We start from the raw sequence: 18,094 nt of genomic DNA on the forward strand, positions 1-18,094 counted from the left end.
ACTAAAGTAACTCCATTTATATTTAAGGATAAAATTATTTTTCTAAAAAATTTACTTCTACACACAAATTATTCAATTACCAATTATACGTGTTATTCATAAGGGGCTGGCAGTTACAAATGCCTGAGAAGTAAATATCCCTCTTAAAACCTTTGTTATAAAAAGGCTAAGCTTTAAGGGTATTAAATTATAGCCTAAAATAAATTTTTTTCAAGCTTCTTTTCTGTTGACTTCTCATTGTGTATATGCCATGTTCCTCTTTGCACTCCATTTCATTTTATTCTAATATTTTAGTGTCTATGAGATTTTAGAAGTGGTTTGTTTGGAATGATAAACTCAGCATTGTTTGGTCACATTTTCTCTGCAATAATTCCCAGAAAAGAGCTATGTGAACTCTGAACTATCTTTAGGTGAAAAATAAATCATGTAAGATGAAGCTAGAGGGAGAAACATGACTGAAGAGACAATTATTCTTCATTAACATAAATTCTGGCTCAGAACAGGAGGACAGCTTTGGAAAATGTTAAGTGCAATATATTCCATAAGTGTGGAAACTGCCCCAGAACACCTTCAAATTTTCTAGGATTGCCAAACCAAGCCAAGACCCTCTAATCTGTGTTATATTCCTTCCTTCCTTCCTTCTTTCTCTGAGGATCACTTTTATGGGCTGCTGCCTCCTGCTTCCAAACTACTTCCTGACTACACAAAGCCCCTTTTCTTCCTCTTGCTATTTTAGCAATATATGAGGGATTTATATTAAAATGTCCTAAAGGGCAAGTAGTCTAAGAGAAATTCAATGGTCTTAACAAGTATCTAGTAGAAGTTGATATGAAATTGGACCATTGTTGAATCAGAATTAGTAACTATAATTTTGCTAGGAATAACATTTTTATGGGAATAAGTTTTTTAAAAGCATCTGAAACTTCCACTTATAATCTAAAATTTCTGGGAAAATATTAGATCATTCTTCCAAAGTGCTATAGGAATGAATATTCTGTAATTTTAGATCAGAACAGATCATACCCAACTTGGCATCTTGATCAGCTTCTTGGCAACAACAGAAAGCTTTGCTAACATCCCAACTTTAAACAATTTAAATTCAATAGAATCTTGCACTAAAAAAAATATAAAATCATAACATCCAAAATACCACTGGAGATAAGAAAAGAAAAAGGGAAAAAAGGTGGAGGCTGTGTATACATATTATTTGTTTATTTAATCCCATTTGTGGGATTTGGGTCCAAGCGGAACTGGAAAAGATTCAGTTTTACACAGTTGGATACATATGGCCCAGGATAAAATGGTACAAGGTAACTCTGCTGCTCCCACAGACTCAACTATTGCCTTTGAAATGTTTTATTTCACTTTGTCCAGGATGTTTTGGTGTTCTGAAGGAAGGATTCCTCAATTACAAATCCATTTTTTCGCAGTGTCTGTCACCAGGGATTTTGAGCCCCTCCTGGTGATGACTTTGTCAGCTATGAAAATACTGGGCTTTCCACACTTTTACAAATGATATGCTTTAGGAACAGAGGGATATGAATTATTTTCTCAAGTTTATGCAGCTTGTCTGGAACACAAGAAAAACATTTAACCTCTAATTTTCTAAGTCCTGATCTAGAGCATGAATCAAAAGTAACCCTTTCTTCACAAATGAGACAAGCTGAGCTTATAATAAGAAATATCAAACACATGTTTCACCTCAACAGGACTAGGATTTACATATCCTGAAATCATAGAACAAGTCCATATGGCATCAGTAATAAGGTATGCCCTGGATATTTCTCACACATGCTACATGAAATTCAGTGAAGAGTATAAGTACAGGGAAAAAGAAGTCACAATCTCTTTGTCTTTACTACAATAGCTGGAGTCCTCTGTGTATTGCACATGTGCTGCCTTGAACTTCCATGTGGCCTTATATTTAAAAATGCCCTCACTGTATTTTATTTGCTGAGTGTGCAGCATCTTTTCTCTTCCATACTATTTACTAAATATCTGGAAAAATAAGCATATTTCATGAAAACAAGACAACTACTTGGAATTAATACCAAAAAAAAAAAAAAAAAAACAAAAAACCAGCAGAAACTGAGATACCTGAGATTCTCTAACCATTCAACTGTGCTCAGAGGACATGTAAGAATCTGTAGTTCCCAAGAAAACAATTTTCTAAAGAAAAATATACAAACTTGAAAGAGCTAAGTGACAGTTGCTACTAACCACATTGAAATTGATGTCCCAGTGACATAATCACATAAAAAAGGGATTTTTCTTTCTTGATTTACAGTTAACACTCTCTTCACAATCCTCTCAAATGGAACCAATGCAAAGATTTGCTACAAAACTGTCATGCCATTTCAACTTCAAATGCAAAGAAAAAATGAAACTCCACTATTCACTGGAGCCACTGAATCCACACAAAACTTTATCCAGCCCATATTTTGTCTCCCACAGGAACACACTGAGAAATCTGGAATATCAGATTTCAAATCATTGCACCTGTAAAGTAAACTTTTAAAGTGACATTTTAGTCACTTTTTTTTTACTCTGCAGAGAGCTTAAGTTTTTCATTTTTGCAGTTTGGCTTTTCCAAATATTTCTGGAGGAAAGGCTCTGGATGTATATATAAACAGATGTCTAACAAAGTCTTGAGTTTTACTGAGGCTAGAAGTCTGAGGAAGACATTGCATCTGGCAGATCCCCCAGCTGTTTGGGAGGTCAGCCTCAGGCTGAAAGCTGCATTTTCATTCTTTTCTAGTCAGTAGCTCCTTGCAATCATGCAACTTCTTTATGAATATCACTGTGTTGAACATACAATATGAAGCTACAGCTTCTCAAATTTCATCATGTAGCAGCCACTGCTGGATAGTCATTTGTTTAATTTCTTGGCATGGTGCTAATACATATCTGATTACAAAAGAACACCACAGTATAAAGTAACTTGAAATACTTAGCTGGAAGAATTTTTTTAAGTCTCAGGCTATCACAAAAGACAATCTGACTGAGAACCAGAAGCATGACCATAACAATATTTTTTTGGGATCATGAGTGTTTTGATCAGTCAGGAGGAACTTGAGATTTTTTTCGAGTTGTAGAGAATCATTGTTAGGAACTATTACAACTCAATGGAAAACATATTCTGCTTTACTGACTATTACTGAATCACTCAGATGGTTCTGCCTACAGATTTGGGTCCTGTAAATCCCTCTGGCAGGACCACAGTCAGAGGCACTGTAGGTTACTAAAAATTTGATCTAGACATAAGAACCAATATTTCCAAAAGCACTTAAAATTATGTTCCCACAGAAACCAGCCATATGCATTGACAGTACTGCTCCTTTATTCTCCTTAGAATTCACCACTGAGAAACTTTAAAACATGGGAGATAATCTCTCAAAATATTACTAAACTGCAAATTGGCTGTGAAAAGCTACAAAATATTCAGGTACATTTTTTCACAAAACTGACATAATTTGACTGTACATTTTGAGACCTTGTGATGATAACTACTTAAATGTTTAGGGGGGAAAAATGCACAGATTGACTGAATTATATCTATGTTGTGATTCCTACTCACTAGGAAAAGGAAAATTCACCCTGGGGTGAGGGGTGGTGGTGTTTTATTTTCCTCTTTGATTGTTGATAAGACAAACAGATGCACAGTATAGCAGATTGGTATTTAAGTGGAGCTGTAAGACATTCTGAAACATTGGTCATGCATCTTACACCATATAATGAGATGCTACTTTGAAAAGTAATGTAAAGCACTGTTATTTCACTGTGATTTTACTTTATAGAAGAGGCCTTATCCACTCAGAGATTAGTGATTAGCAAGCTGTGAAATTGCAGCAGGCTGGATGCTGCATGGTAAATGTACACTGTGCTACCTGGAACCACTATCAGGGCACATTAATGACCTTCCTAAGGTAACCCAATACTGCCAGCACAGCATAAATTTGTAACTAGTACCAGCTGCTACCTTCGAGGAGCATGGTATACAACAATGAGCAAGAAACACGTTTGTCCCTAGATGAAGTCTGTTAGCTCCTAGACACATCCTTAAAGTTTGTAAACACTTTGGTTATACTAAAGGAGACTTTTTTATCACAAAAAGCTATTTTCCCGCTTCCAGACACAGTTTGCTTAAGAAACAGCAGTAAAATATTAAATGCTGTACTCCGTCTGCAGAAGCAGAATGAAGGAGCAAGCAGCATTACCTTTCTGAAAGCTTTGACAAGCTCTTTGAAGGCAAGACTAAGAACATTTGCTATTTCCCTTGACTTGAAATCTTGCTTCAGCAGATCACATACTTTTTCTGCTACATTTCGCAACTCGTAAAATACCTGCATCTGTCTCTGGTAGCTACTAGTGTTCTGCAATTAGAGGAGGAAAATCTAACATGGATAAAACAAAAAGCATGACTTACAATTATTGTTTTGGAGACTAGAGCTCTTAAAATAATTTAGAAAGACAGTTTTTTTAATAACTGGTAGGACTCAGATTTTTAAACAATCAAAGGCTTTACAGTTTTGATTTACAGGTTATTCTGTCTTTTTTCTTATTCTGACAACAATTTGTCTTACTTTCTCAGCACATACTCAAAACTCTCCTTGGAAAGGGAATTGTTTTATGTCATACACAAGGGTCATCTTCAACACTAAATTTTAAACTTTTGTCCTATATTTCCATTTTCTGATTTTAATTTAAAGACCCACTTAGCAGACTTACACATCTATCTCCAGTGCCAAAAAACTATAAATATAAGCCCTTCCTGCAATTTTATCTGTTTTTTCATGACTGCTAGAAAAAGAAGTTCAAAGAGCAGGAAGTTAACAAGAAATGACGGTGTTATCAAAACATTGGGAGTGTCCATCAGCGTTTGAAGGCATTTCACTTTCTGGGCCGTTATCTGATTTCCGACAGAAGTCCCCCCGCTGTCCCAAGTCTCTCCTGCCGCGTCCAGCTGTGTCACCGCGCCGCCGGCCTGCGAGCACACGGGGAAAGCGCCGCTCCCCCCGCGGAGAGCCGGGATCTTGCACAACGCCCAGCGCCTGCCGCTCCCCTTCAGCCGCCTCCAGCCCGCCCCCGCCCCGGCGCCGCTCGCGAGCGGAGCCCCGCGGGCAGCGCGGGGGCTGCGGAGCCACAGCGCGCTCGGCTCCGCCCGGCTCCGCCCGGCTCCGCTCGGCTCGGCTCGGCTCTGCTCTGATCCGCTCCGCGATGCCGGTGGGTGAGGGCGCGGTGGGCGGCAGCGCGGGCAGGGCCTGCGCCGCTGGCGGCTGACGGGACTTGTCTTGCAGAGCTTCCTGAAGTGGCTGCTGGGGATCCTGGGGGTCGCCGTGGTTGTGGTGGTCATCACCGTGCCCCTGGTGCTGCTCACCCGCCGTAAGTGCGCGGGGAGCGGGGCGGGGGGCGCGCTGCGGAGCGGGGAAAGTTCTGCGGAAAGTTTCTGCCTCAGGGAACGGGGTCTGGGAAACCGGGAGGTACGGCTGTCTCACCTGAGGGGGTGGGGGGCGCAGAGACAATTAAAAAGTCTCTTAATCTTCATGTTTGTTGATAATAGTCAGAAGCATTGTCGTTTTCACCATTTTCTGTTCTTATTGTCGCCAAAGGCTCTCGAACCAGCACTAAATTGACAATTACTAATTTTTCTAGAGTGTATTGAAAAGATTATATTCCCTCTCATTTGCTTTGTTTGCACAATTTTGTTAACACCATTAAGTGAAATTATATAAACAGCACAGTTACAGAGGTCAGAAAAGTACAGAAAGGTTCTGAATGAGTTTTTGGACTCCGACCAGTTAGCACTTTCCAGGTCACCCTGGTCGCTCTGGAGGTTAATGTGGAACAGCATTAAATCCTGATCAAGCAGTGCTTTCAGCTGGTAGGACAGAGCTGCTCTCGTTTTGTGCTGTGATTAACAGCTGAGCCGTCGGGATATGCATAGCCAGCACAGCACACTCTAAGGGGGCGTTTCTAGACTAGACCTAGGCCCGAGAAGTGCACCCCAGAAAAAGTGAAGATGTGTAAGTGGATCTTGACGATGTGCTGGGAAATTGCTTATGTGTGCAGAAAGTTGGGGGGTTTTGTTGTGTTGGTTAAAGAGGTGGAGCTTGTGTCACTGGTGCTCCTGTGGCATAATTTACATTAAACTGTTTTGCAGTTCAGTTCTATTAATATTAATATCAATATCACAGTCATTCAGAACTGGATTTTCAAAGTCCAGATATCTGAGTTACATGCCTTCTAGGCTGAAACTTCCATTAGTGGATGCTGAGTCTCTTTTCTCTTATTTTTGGGCAGCTTTTTGCCACTTATCTCAAAAAAAAGCAGATTTTTGAGGTGACAAAAAATACTCTGAATTTCACAAGTGGGGAAGAGCAAGAGAAAGGGTCTTGATAACTTATCAGATGGATGTGTGCAGGCGTAACACCTAGTGAAAGAATTCAGTATGCAGGCCTGAACTCTGCTGAAGAGTTCGTACTTGTCTATCTTGATGCCAATGCTATGTCTTTCTGTAAATAAAGTGGGTTTTCTTCTTTCATGAGTTGTAGCATAGGAGTTCTTTTCCTCTAGAAGTGGCTGCAATTCAAGATCAGTCATTCAGTTACATAGTAAATTAATTTTACTTCAAAGAGGCATTTCTGTTCTACGATACACAGAATACCACCATGCTGTCAGCCTTGGCTTGTTTCCTTTGGTTATAAAAGAGTACAACAGTGTGTCAGACTTCTTACTGTTGGTTCAAATTAAGGCATAGAGAACACACCCAGGTGGTTCATTAAGTCCCTCTGGGTAAAATAAGGATTGAGATGGAGTGGTCCCAGTTCAAAAACTTGAATTCCTGTCTCTTCACAAATCAGGCCAGAAGTAACATCTGAACAACTGTGACCATTGTAGTTTGGGAACTGCAGAGTTCTTTTGAATTTTTGACTGAAGGGTGCTAAACAGATGTTTTCTTTTAGCTGAGAGTGTACAGGTGGTGTACTCATAAAGTAGTAATTTATAGGTTAGGGCAATTAATCACTAGTTTGATTATATGGCTTTAATGAACAACCACAGCACATGTAGCTATGGATGCCTCTTGGGCCATGCAGATGATTGAGTACAAAATGAAAAGTGGTAAAACTGCTTTGGGAAGGAGCAGCTCATGTGACTGTGACTATGTGAAATCAAAGTCTGCTCTGATAAAAATCCCTCCAATTGCAGTCAAATAGTTTTCATTTCATCCCAATGTTTCAAGCATTGTACAGGGAGTGAATATGACGGTTATTGATATAAACAGATAATTTTGAGTTTGAACTTCTTACCTATGGTCTGCAGCTTTTTTCCCTGCCATGCTTCTCAAATTATTTTCATTTCATAAGCTTAGTATTCATGCAGCACATAATTAGTTGGAGAAGTGGTCTCCAGTGCAGTGAAAGGTAGTGGAATTTTGCCTCTCCAGCAGAGTTCTGACTTGTTGGCTGGCCTGTAGGCCTTGCAAGCAGAACTTCTGCTTCTTTTCTTGCAGACACTTAGCATGGACAAATAGTGATGACTTAAATTTATGAAGTAGTTCCCTAATTTGAGGTGCAGCCATTTACTTGGAGGGTCTGCTGACAGAACTCTGTACAAAATTCTATATTTCATTTAGGCCCACTGCCTATTTTGACACTTCATTTTATATTTAATAACCACATGGGGCTACTTTCATCAAACAGTTTAATTTCAAAACAGCGTTGGGGTTTGTATTTGAAGTCTGTTGATCAAAGCATTGTTGTGCTTTGAGGAACTATCCAACAGGTGACTAGAGCAACAAGTTGTTACCCTTAAAGCATGAATATTTATAAAAACATATTTGGTCTGTTTGTTCATGATTCACCAATTTGCTTACACTTCTCACAGTTGTTGGGTTTTTTTTCTCCTATAACCTTCCATGCAAAAGGCAGATTGAAACCTCCCATGTCTGTATTTACCTTTACCACTTCTTTGACTGCAGGTCTCCTTACAGCTGGGCAGGAACACCAGGGGTGGGAGGATGAGCAGCCAATGCTGGGAGCAGCAAGGAGACAGTTCAGTATTTGCTATTATTCTGCTGCCATGAGCAAGTCATAGGCAGCCTTAGAGTGAGGGTCCCATACAGCTGCCTGTCCACAAACCAGGTTTCTTCACTCACAGCTGTAATTCTCTAAAGGTGAGATGTTCGCTAAATGAGAAGCTTTTGTGGTCTTTTGATAGAAGCGTGCCTAGGAGAGGCTGGAAGAGCACAGCAGGTCTTGGAGAAGTTAATGACCTTAAGGTGCCTGAGTGTTCTGTGTGTGTGTGAAAAGATAGGGAATGGACATGTTTTCCTGCTACATGTCCTTGACTTCTGTAACTGTCATTTAACTCAGTTATCTACCCTAATTCAAATGCTGAGTAATACAATATGAAACCCCATTATCAACAGTAGATTGCTATCTATAGAACGCTTCTGCTGTTATTTCCTCCCTTTGCATGATATGGGGTAAATTTGAGAGAGATTCCAGAGGTTGATTTACCAAGTTAATGATTAAATCCCTCCAGGGAGCTCTCTGCAGCCCCATGGAGTGGCTTTTGGATGAACTGCTCCAGGAGGTGTCACAGCACTCACATTTGGTTGTGGTCTCTTCTGAATGTCCTGTATCAGCCCCTGGGTATTGGATAGAATTCTGGATTAAGTGAGTCTTGGTCCTGAGCCAGCAAAGTAGTTTCTACCAATTTTTTTTGCTGAAAATCAGGTCTCTAACTGTCACATAGTAACTGGGGGCTGGAGTATACAGGAGGGGGGAAGAGTTAGAATATTCTTTTACAGGTTGGAAAAGAAATGGGGATACAGCAGATTTGGAAAAACTAGCCTGAAATGTCTCTTACTTTTCTGACCACTGAATCAGCCAGGATTCCCTTGCATCTCTCCTGCTGCTCCTAAATTACATGCTTTGCTTGCAGATCATTCTTGCTCTTCTGCCTTCACTTTAAAATGGCAATAACCATTCACCTTTTCTGTTTTTTATAATTTCTCTATCCCTTTCTTGTTATTACATGAACATCATGCTTGCACTTGTCTTTCCCTTTATATGGTTTTTCCTGTCTCTCTTGGTAGTGGTGAATATGCAGTAAAGCTTCCAATGTTATTGCTTTTATTATTTAGCATGGTTTAAAGTCCATCCATTTCTTGCCCCTTTTCTTTTTAAATTACACGTGGAAATTAGGAAAATGAGCCTTGACACTGGAGAATAACCAAAACATATGCCAAAAGTAATTTCTCAACATGGTTCCGTTTTGGTATGGTGATATGACATACCATAAACTTTACACAATTGTTAAATTCTTGTTTGCTTTACACCTGTCCTGGTTTTGGCTGGGAATCAGGTATTTTCTCCTGGTAGCCAGTCCAGTGCTCTGTTTTGGATTCAGTATGAGAATAATGTGGATAACACACTGATGTTTTTTGGTTGTTCTAAGTAGTGCTTACCCTTAAGTCATGGACACCAGTTTCCCAGGCTCTGCCAGAAAAGCGGTGCACAAGGAGCTGGGAGGGAGCATGGCCAGGACAGCTGACCCAGCCTGGCCAAAGGAGTATTTCACATCACATAGTGTCATGCTCATATAAACTGGGGGATTGGCTGCCAGGTGCCCATTGCTGCCTGGACAGGCTGGACATTGGTCAGCGGGTGGTGAGCAAATTGTATTTTGCATCAGTTTTCTTTCCTGGGTTTTATTCCTCTTGCTTTCCTTTTCATTACAAATATTATTACTATTATTAGGAGTATTATATTTATTTTTATTTCAATCATTAACTATTCTTACCTCAACCTATGGGTTTATCTTTTCTGATTCTCTTCCCCATCTCCACTGAGGGCGAGGGAGGAAGGAAGGGAGTGGTACTTAGTTGCCAACTTGGGTTAAACAATGTCAGCACCTCACACCTGCAGAAACCAACTCAGTTTTTCTCTTAAGAGAGGGTGGCATATTAATAGGAAATTTCAAAATTCAAACAGAATTGATTATCAACTTTGTATGAGTACTGCTTATGTAAACGATTGGGAGACTTCTTTGCAGAAGGCCTTACAGTTTTACTGTTGTAGCAGGGGTATTATGATGTAACTATTCCTGTATATCATTATGCCAATGGAAATCCAATGTACTGTCAGGAGTCAGACCAGGGTGGAGATGAATCACAGAATCATTAAGATTGGGAAAAACCTCCAAGATCATCAAGTCCAACCTTTGACTGAACATCACTTTATCAGCTAAACAATAGCACATCCTTGTCATCTTTTAAACATTATCAGGGATGGTGACTCCACCACTTTCCTGGGCACTCCTTTCCAATGCTTAACAACCCTTTCAGTGAAAAAATTCTTCCTGATGTCCAGCCTGAACCTTCTCTGGCACAGCTTCAGGCTATTTCCTCTTGTCCAGTCACTATCTGCCTGGGAGAAGAGCCAGCCCCCCACCTGACCACAGCCTCCTCTCAGGTAGTTGTAGAAAGCAATACCATTCCCCCTGACCCTCCTCTTCTCAGGCTGAACACTCCCAGCTCCCTCAGCCACCCTCATAGGACTTGTATTCCAGACCCATCACCAGCTCCATTGCCCTTCTCTGGACCTATTCCAGCACCTCCAGGTCTGTCTGGAATTGAGGGGCCCAGAACTGGACAGAGCACTTGAGGTGTGGCCTCACCTGTGCCAGGTACAAGGGGACAATCACAGCCCTGTTCCTGCTGGCCACATTATTCCAGATCCAGGCCAGGATGCTGCTGGCCTTCTTGGCCACCTGGGCACACCCTGGCTCATGTTCAGCCTGGTGTTGACAGCACCCCCAGTCCTTTTCTGCTGGGCAGCCTTCCAGCCACTCTGCCCAGCCTGTGGCACTTCCTGGGGCTGTTGTAACCCAGGTGTAGGAGCTGGCACTTGCTGAACCTCAGGCAGTTGGCTTTAGCCCATTGATCCAGCCTGTCCAGATCCCTCTGCAGAGCCCTCCTGCCCTCCAGCAGAGCAACACTCCTGCCCAACTTGGTGTTGTCCGCAAACTTAAGGAGGATGAACTCAATTCCCTCATCCAAAGCATGGATAAAGATTATTAAACAGAACTGGCCCAAGTATTGATCATTGGAAGCTCATCATTGGGAGTTTAGAAAAATAAGTCTGTATGTTGAATTGTTGAAAAAGAAAAATAACAAGAAAATGCAGCCTCTCTGAGGAGCCTAAGAGTGAAAGAAGCAGTTTTGCTAAAATATAAACATCCATTGACCTGTATACCATCTTCAAAGCAAATAAAATGCTCTTGAATGTCAGCAATTGATTTATTCTGTCAAAATAATCCTGTTTGACCTTTCTTTTCAAATGGAATCTGAACAATAAGAACCAAAATTTGGAATTCAATGTATGTTGAGTATCTTTGGTCAGTGGCACAAAGTGGATAAGTAAGAATATACTGGTAATGGCCTACCTTGTAGATTAAGAAAATGCTTCAACTAGAACTTCTATGACTGTACCCTTACAGCTTGGCGTGTGTTTTCATATTCAGATACTATGTGGAAGGTGTTGACAGAAAATGAAATTTTAATTTTATACATAGCCAACAAATCTTAATAGTGTCCTGATTTTTAGTAATGAGACCTTAGCAAAATATGTATGTCACCACGGAGAAAAACATTCATCAGTTTGGAAAAATCCCTAAACCTGTTCATCAGCCACCTGTCTTAAATTGCTTCTCCTTTTCCAAGAGAGAGTTTGTTGCTTTCTGAAGCCCCTCTGATTGAAAATGACACTTTCTCGATTAGGAAGAAGTCATATTCCCAACTAGACAACTGTGTATGAATATTAAATACCCACTTGTTCATAATCCATCAAATTAAATATTCAGTTAAATAAATAACCTGAGAAATTAATATTCTCACAGAAACTTCAAGAGCAATAAATCCAGCCTAGTAATTTTTTTAAAGAGTCACATTTCAAAGGGAAACGGGCAAGCATTTTTTAATCTTTTCTGAGGATTTTTTAGGCTAAAATAATTGTTTGTTACCTCTCTTGCAGTGGTAGTTGTACAGTCTGTGCTGTATATATACAGTTTATATTGTTTGGAAATGAGAGTAAAGCTGTAATAGCTGATATGAATGTCTTCATGTGCTGTTCCAGATGTCACAGGTATCCAGCCTGCAGGAAAGTGAAGGCAGTGTGTTTAAAAGTATCCAAAAGATGAGTCTCAGAATTGATTGGGCAGGTTAGCACCTTGGTTGATTAGTCACCACATCTGTACTTGAGTGTTTTTATGAGTTGCTTTTTTTCCAGTCTTTTGATTTAGCCAATTGAAATTAAAATTCCTTCCTTTCTGGACCCTGTAGGTAAAAGGGTATATGCTGGTAGATGAAGGTAGATTTTAGGTTTCCATTAAAAAAAAAGGGAGGCTGCAGGGAGAGAATTGCACACCTGAATTTAAAATCTGTAGTGTTTGTTTGGAAGAAAAGAATCACAAAGACTCACAGAATGAGTTGTTGTTGTTGTTGTTACTACTTGTCATACTTTGGAAAAAGTAGCTTGTGCACTGCAAGCAGTGAGAAAGAAATACTTTACATAGAAGCTGACTGCAGCTGAAGCTGATGACCAAACTCATTAGCTTAATTAGATTCAAAGTTTCACTTGGTCTTTTCAGACTAAGGCAGTTACTTAGCTTTAATTCTCCCATCAAAATCGTAATGCTAAATTGAACTTAAAGATACCTTGGTGAAAATCACATCAAAAGAGGGATAAATATTTAATCAATTATTTCATCATAATTTTATCAGGAAGTGTTTGTTATTTATTTTTTTTAATTAGACCTCCATGAATATTTTACTGCTTCTCAGATTTTTAGGGTTTTTTATTTGAGGCATTTCTGAAATTTGAGCTTAAGGATTAGCAAATGATTCACAATTGCGGCTATTAGCAACTGGGGCTTTGCAGTGAACTTCCTAGAGTGAGCGTGGGGAGAAAGGCACAAAGATCACTTCTTTTCAGCTTTTGAGGAGTACATGTTTGCTGAGGTAAGAGAGCCAGAGGTCTTCTGGTAATTGTTTTCACTGTCAGAAAGGTATTTTCATTTCCATGAGTTTGTTGAGTGACCTTGCTGACGCTCCTTTATTTTATGCTTGCTGAATTTACCTTGCAATAAAGTTTTATTGCCTTCCCACTGCTACTACTTTAGAGACGGTTAGCTAAAACACTTTAATAACCAGCAACAAAAATCCACTCAGTAGCCAGGTTAAGAAGCTGGGGTGAAACAATTTTCAGCAAAGATCAGAATCTCTCTTCCGTCTGTTTCTTTCAGAAGAGACCCCTTCAGGAAAGACGTACACTCTACAGAATTACTTGAACAATGACTATAAGTATAAAACACATAATTTGGAGTGGATTTCAGGTAATTCATTTATACATACAACTTGAATGTCAAGAAAATGTGCTACCTTCAGCAATGTACCACTAGCAGTCACCTCATGCTGAGGTGACTACTGTATTCTGAAAAAAAGTCAATTATTTAATTGTGCCATTATAGAACAGCACGTAGCTCAAAGGGTTGATTCCTTGTTTCCCTTAGAAACGTGCTCATGTTCATGGCAAGTGATATTCTCCTACTGCTAAAAGAGCATACTTACTCCTGTGCTTTAGGGTAGAAGCATGATGCCCTCTGAGGTGTGTCAGCTTCCTGTGCTTTGGGCTGCCAGAGAACAGGGAGATGCAGGCTGCTTTTCCTTCTGAGTATGTCAAGTGCCCCAAGGGAAAGGGATGCTGGGAGGTGGATGCTGTGGGCTCCACGACTACGTTTTGTGAACATTCTTCTGCTATAAGCATCCATTCATTATAGAATTGGGAAACACAGCATTAAGCAGATTTTTGGGATTTATTTCCTGCTTAAAAGCATAAAGGGCAAATAGAAGTAACTGATGAGCATTTTACTTACTTCTTGTTGTCATCTCTCTTGTGCTTTTAGGAAATCAGTATCTTCACAAAACAGATAATGGGGACATCCTGTGTATCAGTGCTGAGAATGGAACATCCACATTAATCCTGGCAAATACAACTTTAGTATGTTGACTTATATGTAATATATGCAGACATTGGGAAAGGTATTGGATTTCATATTTTGTTCTGCATAGTCTTTGGAATCAGTGCTTAATGTGTTTCTTTTGCCCTTCCTTTGTTGACAGGATAAGTACCAGGCAAGCACTGTTATATTGTCTCCTGACCTAAAGTTTGCTCTTCTGCAATACAGCTATACAAAGGTACAAGTGCACTTTACAACTGAGGATGAAACTGGAAAATAAAGGTTTGGGAACAACAGAGAGGCTGAGAGAACATGAGGGAAATGCAGGAGGATGGATGGATGTAAGGGCACAGTCAAGTTGAGCAGGCAGGAGGAGACTAGACTGGTATTATCTGTGAGCTTGGCAGAAGAGAGCTGACTGCCCGAGGGAAAAAATCATCTGGATAAAAAGTGGATGTAGAGTTATTGCAAGGAGAACAAGGCTGGATGGTTTATCTGGGAAGACAATCTAGGAGAGTAGATAGGCATGGCTGTCCCAGGAGTTGTGTGGGTAAGGAGAAGTGATGAGTAGATATGCTGGTATACATCTGCTTGTATATGTGTGCTATATATATATATGTGGTTGTTACATTGTGGTGGTAGGAGGTAAGAGTTTAAAACTGAGGTGAATGAAAATCTGCATGTGCTTCAAAGAAGGCTTGTGCTTGGAGTGGGCTTGTGTATCCCTGTTGCCTCCTGTCAGCGAGCACATGAAAAGCCTGCAGCAGAATGCCTCATCCTGGCACGGTGCTGAACCGTGCAACAGAGGTCAGCCCACATTTATGCCAGGTGGCATGAGAACCTGGCTCTGGGTGCCAACTGAGAAGCCTAACGGTGGTGATCGTTTGCTGTGCAGTTTGCGCTCTGAGAAACGGCTGACTTTGTTGTTCTTTCCTTTTTCTAGAGAGGTGCCTGTTCTGTTTGTAAAAAGTTCAGCGCTAACTTGTGCAAATACTTGAGCACTGTGTCACTGAACACTGTCTACATGCCCTGGCCTTGCAGTCCCAGAGTGGTTCTTGAGCTGTGCCAGATGCAGTCTGTGCACTCAGTCATCAATTTTTTTTCAGTTTTAGCTTCCATGCTGGATCCTCCTAAGTCTCCTAGCTTTAGTTTTTCTGGATTGTTCAGAATTATTTCGCTCTTCACTCATCATTAAAGGCCACAAAATGCCTAATATTTTACCAGCCACCCTACATATCTCCTCTACTTGTAATTTATTGCTCTGTAGTATTTACTTGTTGCATTCATAAGAGTTAATTTTGTTTCAATGCTGAAGCAAGATATTTTAACCTTTATATAACAGTGTGATTGAAAGTTCTGTTATTATTAATCTTTATTGCAAAGGAAGAGAGTAACAAAATGAATCATGAGGATGTAGACACTTGTTATGTAATAGCCATCTGGCTGTATAGTACTAAGTTGTTGGTTTATATCTTCATACAAATATCCAAGAACCCTCTTAGAAGGGAGCATTATTGCAATATGTCAGTGCTGTGGGCTGAATCAAACCTCTCCAGCCCCACATAGTGAACATGTTTAAATGTGTGTGCATTATCATCATCATCCTTCTCTCTGTTAAGTGCCCACAGAGCGATACAGATTTCAAGAGGCAGATTACTCAAAGAAGGGTTTTATTTCTGTGACAGTATGAATGGGAATAGGTCACCCTGGTAGTGGAGGAAATGCTGCAGACATACTGCTGGGACTTGTGAGAGCTATTATAAAATAAGATGCCAAGTTAAATAATACAACGTGAAAAATGAGACAGGAAACAGGAAATGAGCCAGTAAAGCACAAGGAGGAGGGTTAACTGCACACTGATGATAGTCTGCCATGTAGCTACAAGGGTTTCTGAAAATCTGCAGCATCTATGGCATCTGTAGCTCTGTCATTAATCGGTCAATGGCCTCAGTCAGTGTATTTAAGTGATGACCCCAGAAGACTGGAAATTCTTTAGTTTTTCCTTAAACCTGGTAGGGATCTGTTACCCTTGTATGTTCATTGTGTTCTCTCTAATCTTAATAAAAATAATATTAAATATCTTAATAAAAATCACAAGGAGAGCTTTAGGGGTAATTCAGGCTGCAAGAGATGTGAAAACTGGTGAAATTTATTTTCTTTACTATTAAAATAATTCTTTTGCAGTTGTGGAGGCATTCATTTACAGCTTCGTATCACATCTATAATTTCAGTAGCAGGTCAGTAATTTTTGCACATAAAATGTTGTTTTAACATTCATTTTGCACTAAAATGTAATTTCACTGATTTCTCCTGGCTGCATTTTGTTTTTGTTTTTCCAGTTCTATCTTAGATGATGGACTACTACCTAATGATACGCAGTATATATCCTGGTCACCTGTTGGTCATAAGCTGGTTAGTAAAGAAAAATAAAACTTTATATAGAGTCATTTTCCTACACATGACATGGAAACTCATGTTGTCTGTACCCTTGAAGTTTTGGTACTTTCCTACTGCTAGGTAAAGTAGCTGAACTAGTCTCAAAATTGACTACTGTAGCTGGAAAGGCTCCAAAGTTCCTCTCTGTGTTTTCTTTTGTTCTTTAATGAAAATGCATTCCTGAAAGTAACTAGTAGCCCCAGCAGTCATGAAATGCACAAATGCACAGGAACTTTGTGTTTTTACAGTTGCAGACAGTAGCTCATCCTTTTCAAAGACAGCAGCATTACAACTGTCTATTTAATCATCACTCTGTGATTTTTGTCTTCTAATTACAGAGAAATTGATGAAGTTTTACTTGATGGATGCATGTAATGGGATTAGAGGATTAAAATCTGTCTTGTACTCTTTCCCACTGTTGTTTTCTTTCTCCTCTCCTCTTCAGTCCATGTCAATGGTGCCAACCACCACATTTGCAAGGCTTGTACCTTCCTTGTGTTGTGTGTTAGATTGCCACGGGGCAATGTGGTGTTCATTTATTCTTATTGCTTAGTGAATTTGTATGTCAATTATAAAGACCATCAACAGAAGCAAAGGAAGATGAAAAGAGTTTCTGCATCTTGGAGCAAGGTTCTGGAATGGAACTGTGTTGTTCAGTTATTGGAGATGAGTACCAGGGGTGATCAGAGAGGCAGGCAGGTGCCAAACACTAGAGTTCTGAGTGCTGCTGAAGAAATGTACCAGCTTTGCAGAGCTATTGGCATCACTGAGACCCCAGTGAATGTTTAGCAAAGCCCTGATAGTTTTTTTTTGAAAGAAAAATTAGTGGAAATCTCCTGATGAAGGAAAATGAGTTTGTATTTTGGAGAAAATGAGTTGCAAGATTTTCAAAACTCAATATAGAGTAGTTATATCACTTTTCATATTTGGTTTGGTGTTTTGCATTGTGGCCTGAAGTTATACTGCTCACCCTGATTTATATTAGTAATTCCAAGTTTGTTAAGTATCAAGGCTGTTTGGTGAAATGCAGCTTTTAAAGATGTTTTTTGTCATCTGTTGTAAATCTACTGCCCAGTAGATGAAATAAAGAAAGGAAGTAAGATTTACTGTAATAGTAATTGTTATCACAATGATGTTTTGCAGGCATATGTTTGGAATAATAATGTTTATGTAAAAGCTTCACCAACAGCAGAAGCTGTGCAAATCACTAAAAATGGAGAAGAAAATAAAATTTTCAATGGAATACCAGACTGGGTTTATGAAGGTAATCACATCAAGCAAGTTTTACTTTCCATTATTATGTAAAAACTTTGGTTTATTGTAATTGTTATCTCATTCCTTACCACTGAAAAATTCAAATTAATCAAACTCTGTATTTTAAAAGAAACGCATCCTTATCTGGGATTAATACCTGACTAGTGTGATCTAAGAATATATATGAGGTTGCCTAGTTAGCATTGCGTCACTGGAAATTTTATTGTGAATTAGCTTCACATGATAGATTATAAACATTGATCTAATGTCTCATTTCAGAACCCCAACAAACAGTCTGCATTTTAGTATCTGAACTTCAATTTAAAAAAATCCTATTAAAAACTAATGAGAACAGCACCTAGGATTGAAGAGCCGACTTATC

General features: G+C 39.6%; 1 protein-coding gene across 1 annotated transcript in view; it reads left to right on the forward strand.

Annotated features, from left to right (window-relative positions):
- Positions 1 to 5,194: 5,194 nt before the first annotated feature.
- The window catches only part of DPP4 (dipeptidyl peptidase 4), a 40,418-nt gene continuing 27,518 nt past the window's right edge, over positions 5,195 to 18,094 (forward strand). The window contains exons 1-8 of the mRNA XM_066554080.1: positions 5,195 to 5,223; positions 5,298 to 5,382; positions 13,309 to 13,398; positions 13,969 to 14,063; positions 14,186 to 14,260; positions 16,207 to 16,259; positions 16,362 to 16,434; positions 17,602 to 17,722. Coding sequence (XP_066410177.1) covers positions 5,218 to 5,223; positions 5,298 to 5,382; positions 13,309 to 13,398; positions 13,969 to 14,063; positions 14,186 to 14,260; positions 16,207 to 16,259; positions 16,362 to 16,434; positions 17,602 to 17,722 — 598 coding nt within the window. The 5' untranslated portion in view covers positions 5,195 to 5,217. The remainder of the gene's footprint in view (positions 5,224 to 5,297; positions 5,383 to 13,308; positions 13,399 to 13,968; positions 14,064 to 14,185; positions 14,261 to 16,206; positions 16,260 to 16,361; positions 16,435 to 17,601; positions 17,723 to 18,094) is intronic.

This window comes from Molothrus aeneus, chromosome 7 (assembly GCF_037042795.1).
Source record: "Molothrus aeneus isolate 106 chromosome 7, BPBGC_Maene_1.0, whole genome shotgun sequence".
Lineage (NCBI taxonomy): Eukaryota > Metazoa > Chordata > Aves > Passeriformes > Icteridae > Molothrus > Molothrus aeneus.